Raw genomic sequence first — 7,791 nt, 5'->3', positions numbered from 1 at the left:
TGGTGCTAATGTTAAAGAAACCGCTTGCTGATGCAGGAGATGAAAGAGACATGGGTCCGATCCCTGGGTCAAGAAGATAGCCTGGAGTCGGAAATGGCAACCCACTCCAGTATTCGTGTCTGGAAAATTCCATGGGCAGAGGAACCTGGTGGGCTACAAAGAGTCAGACACCACTGTGGGACTGAGCTCACTCATTCGTGCAGGTGGACCCAGTCCTGTCTACATTCTGTCATGTTTTATTAAAATCAAATGGGGTGACTGGAAATGGTGCTTATCAAAGCCAACCAAAGTATAGTATGGTAGATTTACTCAAGAATCACTAAAAGTACAGGCAGAAAATTCTGAATATGACTATTTTCTTTAACTGTTGTGATAACTTGAATAGAAATAGAATTATCCCGAATTACCTGTCCTAAAATTCAACTTCAAGAAATGATTACTTAGAATTAAATTTGATCTCTGTTAAACTTATAAACAGGACTTTCATCCAACCTATTCTTTTTGTAGGGGGAGAGGGCAAAAAGAGAAAGTCACCAAAACTCAGTGGCCTCAGGTACACTATGAAGAAGAATTATGAATGAGGGAATTACTGAAGTCTTTACTGCCAACAGAAACTGTAGGCCCACTTTGATTTATTCTTTGCATGCACAAACACATGATCTCTTCATTGTTCTATTCTGGGCATTTGGCAACCACTCAGAGTAACATGGGACAGAGGTGTTAGTCAGATGAGGGCACGAATGTCAAGAGGACTGAGCCTAAGCCTTGTAGAAATAGCTGAAGTGCTGAGGGGGAAGCTTGGAAAAGCATGGGTGACAAGGCTGTGTACATTTCATGCAAGGCTCATTTTGGGAATCCCAGGCACGTGCGGTTAATTTCAGTATGTGTGAGACAAGGCTGAAAAGGTCTTCATCTAATATACTATAATCAGGTATTTTCTTGATGCTGAGTCTATAACTTTTTAAAACAAAATTAGAAGTGAACCAATAATAAATTGTGCACACCGATGAAGGAAAAGTGCCTGCCAGAGTTTTATATTTATTCTGAGGTTTAAGCCTATTTAGGTAGTTCAAATAAAACACAAGAAAAAACAGCATGTCATCATACCTATTAAACTTTTTTTCACAGTTAAAATGAGGTAATCTGGCTTTACAATGTCTTAGGTTGAATTAAACAGTTTGATCCAGGTTACAAGAAAGACGAGAGAGATATATTTGAACAATTATTTCCTAGGGGGGAAAAAGCCATGTGAAATGCATATGAATAAGATAATTATGCCACAAAATACATTTCAGAATGTCAAGCAGCACATATGCAAAATTTTCTAACCTTAAAATTGGTATAACATTATTATTTTTTACTTAGCAAACAGCATGCATTGTCATATAAAACAAGCATAGAGGACAAAATATATTATATAATAGAGAATTTACCAGATTCACATTATCATCTGAATTGACCAAGACTTATTTTCACTATGACAATCTCTGTATTTTCTAGTCAGTGAGGTTAAGTATTACATTTGGCATATACACAATACAAATAATGCCATACATCATCTGTATGTAATACTTATTACTATCAGGAATTTAGTAAGTATAATAGCAGCAAGGTACCACTGTTTCTAGAATATGTTCTAAGGTTTATCATATTGATACCATAGATTTATGATTGAAGTGTTATTAGTGCTCTAAACTAATAACAAGTGTAAAACTGCAAATGTACAAAGCTACGGAAGGCCTATCTGACTTTTCAAAGTGCTGTGCTTCTCGTTGGGCTCAAAGCTTATGAGCAAGCCCCAACTATCTGAATGAAGCATACTGGCCCCAGTTCTGAGTTCCAGTCAAGTCAAGTTCTAGTGATGGGGTGGCAGTAGGGGTGCAGAAGAATGCATTGGAGGAGAATAAGGTGCAAAAGCCACTGTGGTCAGAGCACATTTGCACATTGCTGAATGTATGTGCTTTTTATTGTAAGTTTTGCCAGCATCCACAGTAATCACCAGTTGATTGAGGATGACCAGGAGACAAGAGGAAGCAGTGGTATATATGACAGAGATGAGAGGGAAAGAGATGGAGAATGCCTCTAGATTATTGATGGAAAGCCTCAGTAGACTGTGAGATCGAATTTCCAGTGAAGAGAAGATTTTATCCCAACTATGTGGCTTAGAAACAAATTTGAGAATCCTAAGAACAAGTTTTGTTGGAGTAAAGACTAGAATCCTATATCCACTGCAGGATAGAGTTATCGTAGAGTATTTTTACAGTGTCTTAAGACCGTGCTATTTCAACAGCGTCAATAGCATTTTGTATTGTATTCCTCTGGTTTAGGACCAATTCAGTGATGACAGTGCCGTTAGCATCTCTATTTCTTGTAAGAAGCTGGGGAAGCCAGGGGATAAGGAGACAGTGGAGCTCTTGGAACAGTTAAGAGCTGTGTTTGGAATGAAAGGTAAAGTTTCTAGCTAAACCACTTACCACCCAGTCAGGTCACTCCTGTGTGTCCCAAGGCAACATCTGTGAGTGACAAAGCTCTGGTGCCAAATACTAGGAGGCAGTATGAGGAAGAGGGAAGTCAGTGGAATTTAGAGTGTGTCTGTTAGGGGACAGACATATCTCTGCCATACAAAGTAAATTTTCTATCGGTCTGCGCATTTAATGTTATCAACTTCTATTCACTCCCTTTTGGCATAACATGACTGTTTTAGTGTGTATTTAGGAAAGCTCAGCTCACTAGCTCAGGTATTTCTTTCAGTCTCACTCATCTCATCTTACAGATCACTAAAGGTGCTACTGATGGACAGGGTCTGTCATCCTAAGCCACTCTCTTGAGAAATGAACCCAGGTAGCATTTCTCTACACATGCCAAACAAGGAAGATTACCACCCCTGTGCACCCTCTGAGCATAGGCATTCAACCTAATTATTAAGGACCTGATATTTGGGGGGAGCTAGTCGACTGTGGTTTGCAAAACTGCAGACAGCATCTTTATCCCGGATGAAAGAACCAATCTGTGCAGATTGAGCACAGAAGTGCTTCTTTGCTCTGCAAGGTGGGGGGGCGGGGGAGGGAGTGGTTTCTCATGGCCATGCCCTGATCATTAGCTCATTCTGTTGCCCTCAGAACTTAACAGTAAAAATCTGCAATCAGCCAATGAAGAACATTACAAAAACTTTAGCTGTAGCATGAACAGATTCTGTAAGATGGTATAAATTTGTGTAGGACTTTGGCTTCCTAGAAAAAGCAGCAGTTTAATCTCCATCTTAATCTCTTCTGTTTCTCCACCTTTAGTTTGACACTAAGCCTCCCAGCTGGGTTGTATGTAATAATAACATCTCTGTGGGCAGCACTTTCTTACTGTACGATTCGGAAAAAAGCGAAAGTAGAAAATCATTAAATTCCAGAATGCTCCACTACATTGTCTTCTTGAACAGAAAGATAATGTGTTTGATGCGAATATAAGGTTATGTTAGAAGCAGGACTTTTAAGAACAATCATTACCTGGGTTTAGCTCTCGTGCTTTTGTTTTGAGTTTATATAAAATCCTGGGTTTGGGCTGTGGCTTAACTGTTCTTAAGAATTCAAGGGTCTGGACTCAGTGCTGAGGAGGAAACTTAAACGTAGTTACTATAGCATCTAATACAGCAAATATATAATTTTTGGCATAACCCTCTTAGATCTGCCATTAATTTAAAATTTAATCCTCAATAATTGTTCATGCCCTTCCATTAATTCCATCTTGACCTTGCCCTCTAGTCCTAAGAATACCTTCTGCACCCATGAAACCACAGGGGTACCTCTAAAGGGCTCAAAGTTCAAGCCTTTGAACACTGCTCTACTCTGACAGGAGATGTCGTCTGCTGTTTTGCAAACCACAGTCAGCTAGCTTCCCCCAAATTACAGGTTCTTAGTAGTTAAGTTGAATGCCTTGCTCAGAGGGTGTACAGGGGTGGTAATCTTCCTTCTGCAGCACGTGTAGACGGTAACCTTTGCATGAAGCCATGGCGGTGTGGCTATGTGGGAAGTGGTCTAGGGAACTGTAGAAAAACTCAGTATACATTTCAGAATAAATGTGGCCCCAAATCCTGTGAAACTAAAGCTCTCTTTGGCTCAGTCAAGTGGCTTTTTCTCTGATCTTGAAGTTCATCCTGAGTGAATGCTATAGCCTTATTTGACCTGAAAAGTCCCCAGAACTTGTGAGAAAAAGAAATGTGATTGGGTCACTATTTTTTTTTTTTTTTTTTTCTTGTTTGCAGTGGCAGAAGGAGTCATAGACCTAAAGTTTCTTTCCGGTTGGTCCCATCATTGAGTCTCCTGCTTGACTTGAGGTCAAGGAGCAGAACACACACATCCTTTACAATATATTAAGCAACTGAGTCTTAGGGCAGCAATTCTGCCAATTCAGGAGTGTTTATCAAGGATGAACTGTAAATAATCCTCCTCCTATCTCCTAGAACTCCCTGTGCAGAATTTCAAAATGCATGCATGAAGGAGTGAGCATCTACCCCTCCACAAAGAGCAAGGCTCCATGTATGCAACCTTGGTACCGTTTTCTGTGCTTTTTTATCATGCGAACACTGAGGTGCACTTAAATGTTACAACCCAAGTGAAGTGCAACTATATATTTTAACACTAAAGGGAAAAATCAAGTAAACATTTCACTGAATAGTCAGCAGCCCTTGGGTATCATTGGCATCCTGTGTAGATACCTGTCAACACACCTGGCCTCATAGCACCAAGCACCTGGGCAAAGCTGAGGCTGAAATAAAACAGAGCAGAACAATTCTCCTCTTGCCTCCGTATATCTCTTTGCCAAGTAACAAAGTATTAAAAGAAAGGAAATGATCTAGTCCTTAGCAGTTGACCAAGTTCTAAGATCAAGACCAAAATGAAACAATGACAACACAAATAAAACCCTGAGGGTAGGCTAGGGAATTTCAGAGCTTATCACTGAAGTTTAATACCAGAATTGAAGGAAGATTAAGAAAGCGAGGGCACTCACTTTCTTCGGCCTTTCCACAGAAAGCCTTAAAAAATTAATAGCGAAATCCCAGAAACCTCTTTGGAGAGAGATTCAAGTCCAAGAGAAGGGACAGTTAAACCATATTTTCCCAGAAGCGTTTGTGTTGTGACCTCTCAAGTTGTGGAAGCTAAAGGCTGGGGCTTAAATTACTCTAAGCAAAACAAAGGCTGGAAGACCAAGCATTGGTGGAGTGCATATGCTCTCAGTAGCTCAGCTCGGACACCCCCACTGCAGGCAGCATGCAAAATCCAGCGATGAGCATCAGAGAACATGATGGAGAAGCTGCTGGGAGGGTGTCCAACCATCTGTACAAACGCACACAGCTGTCCAGGATTCCAGGTTATCTTTCCACCTAAAGGATCCAGATGCTGGCACTTCCTTAGGGATTCTCAGAGAGTTGTGAGGAGTACTCAAGTGCTCACACTTCTGTGCCCAGCATTCTTTCTACTTCCTTCCTTTTCATCCCTCTTCTAAAGGGTTTTCCTCCGGAACCGAGAGATCCTTAGGACCCATTTCACCTTCTGCTCCAGTGTGTGGCTTGGTAGAGGCGTCTCAGGTCTGGACCACACCTACACATGAACACTGTCCCCAGCATGACTGGGGGGACCAGAATGTCTACAGCTTCTATAGTAGAGTCAGAAGTCACTCACGGTCCTGAGATGTGCGGTCCTCTTGAGGGCCATCTGGCCTACTGAGAAGAGTTCAGGAAGCTCCTTGGTGAGTGCTCTTGAAGTAAGAAGCACTGAAGATAGTTAATCTATAAATACATAAATGAATAAATAAATAAAACACAAGAGGGCTCTTTGTAGTTAAGCACCTCTTATCAATAAAAAATAATGATAATAATAATAAAATCCCCTCTTGAGTTTCAAAGCCCTCCTGCAGTGATTAGTAGGCTCAGAATAACCTGCAGAGAGTAGAACAATCGAGACACAAACCGGAAGTGTTCCGACACTGGGTATTACTCGCTGGATGACATATTGTCATCCTAAATGTTCCCGAGGTAGTCTTGTGTTCAAGGATTTACAGAATGGCTCCACATCCACTTGGAGCCTCCTTAAATCCATTGCACTTTCCCACGCATCCTGTGTCTGCCTCCATGATGTCATGGACAAGGTGACTTCCATTAATGTTGAGTCCCACAGAGCAGACTCGAGTTCCAGACAGACAGCAGTGAAATGCAATTCCAAAATCTGGCTGGAAGATCCCACTCCAAAGAGGACTTTGCCAAAATGATGCAGGCACTTGCCCGGCAGCCAATTTGGGGAGACCTACAGAATTAGATCAAAGAAATATGGCATGCAACAGACATGCATGTCTATCTCTTGTTGGGCCTCAGATGGCAAAGATGTACCAGTGTTGTTCCTTTCAGTTTTAAGAAGGGGCCAAAGAAATGGAGAGGAATCAGTGTTTTAAAAGTGGGAAACATCTTTCCGATACCAGGGATAGTATGCACTGTTTATCTGAAGAATGAAGGTGACCAATTACCAAGCACAAGCATGCCAAGAACAGCTTGTGGCCGAAATACCTTGGCGATAGATACATCTTACTCTTGGGGAGGAAGTGGTGACATTCAACACGCCTAGAGAAAACTGGTGCTTGACCTTTCTCCCTTCAGAGCCCCAGGGTGGTGAATGAGCCACCCCACAAGGCAGTCCACATCTACTTTGAGCCATCCTTTGGATCAGGAATGCCTTTCTGCTTCAGCCTTCTCTCTGGCTCAAATACAGCATCCTGGAAGACAACAGGGAACTGGGCCAATTAGGGGACACTCCAGCATCCCAAAGGAAGCTGGAGACCCCATTCCCATATTATATGCAATATCATATGCCATTAGGGAGATGCTGACCTTAACCATAAGAAACATGCTTTCTTCCCTTGGACTTAAGTTTTTAAAAAGTCTCATTTGGGAAAAATGCAAGTAATAGCCCTATAATTTTATCCAAATAACCTTGTGAGGAGGGGAAAAAAATGTCCCATCCTCTTACTCACTTCACCATCACTGCCCAGGGGCATTCAATAGGAAACCCTTCAGAACTCTAGCCTGGATCAACAACTTCAGTATTAAGTTAAATAAAAATTAAATCAGCATTTAGCCAAAGCTCTATCCTCCTGTAGGAGGTCATTCAGTTCAATGACTGTCGTGGCAAAGTCCACCAGGTCTACAAAGTCAGACGTGATGATGTTGACCCCCATGGCTCCAGGCTTCTGAGTCTTCACCCAGTCTAGGATGGCAGGAAGATTCCTATGCAGGAGAATATTGGGGCAAGAGAGGACAGAGAATTGTGTTTAGAAAAGGAAATAACATTTCTGTTAATATAACAGAAGCATGTCAATAGAGGTATAAACCACAAACCCCCACCCTTGCCTCCAAATTGGTCTACTTAAATAATCTCTTTGAGGGACAGAGTGATGTCTATTTCATCAGACACCTGTACTTTCAGAATTTCTGTGCTGGAAGAGGAAATTATTTGCCTCAATCACCAAAGAGACAAAATGTCAACAGGACCCTGAAAAATTAAGATCAAGAGTGTAATTATTGGAGGGTTCTTTAATTTTTTTAACCATGAAATTTTTTTATCATGAGAACTTTAAACACATTGCGACACTGAAATAAACTTATAGGAAGCATCTCAAACATCTAGGTTCTACCACTAACGTTTTACTCTATTGTTTACCACATATCTGTCCATCGTGCTCAGTGCATGCTCAGTAGCTCAGTTGTGCCCAACTCTTTGTGACCCTATCAATCAATATTATATTTTTTGACAA

The 7,791-nt window shown here is 41.3% G+C and overlaps 1 protein-coding gene across 1 annotated transcript in view; it reads right to left on the bottom strand.

Annotated features, from left to right (window-relative positions):
* Window positions 1–1,007: 1,007 nt before the first annotated feature.
* The window catches only part of PLCXD2 (phosphatidylinositol specific phospholipase C X domain containing 2), a 56,798-nt gene continuing 50,014 nt past the window's right edge, over window positions 1,008–7,791 (bottom strand). The window contains exon 4 of the mRNA XM_019977837.2: window positions 1,008–7,264. Coding sequence (XP_019833396.2) covers window positions 7,105–7,264 — 160 coding nt within the window. The 3' untranslated portion in view covers window positions 1,008–7,104. The remainder of the gene's footprint in view (window positions 7,265–7,791) is intronic.

The sequence above is a fragment of the Bos indicus genome, chromosome 1 (genome assembly GCF_029378745.1).
Source record: "Bos indicus isolate NIAB-ARS_2022 breed Sahiwal x Tharparkar chromosome 1, NIAB-ARS_B.indTharparkar_mat_pri_1.0, whole genome shotgun sequence".
Classification (NCBI taxonomy): Eukaryota; Metazoa; Chordata; class Mammalia; order Artiodactyla; family Bovidae; genus Bos; species Bos indicus.
Note: the sequence above shows the minus strand (reverse complement) of the source record. Positions and strands in the feature narration are given on the sequence as shown.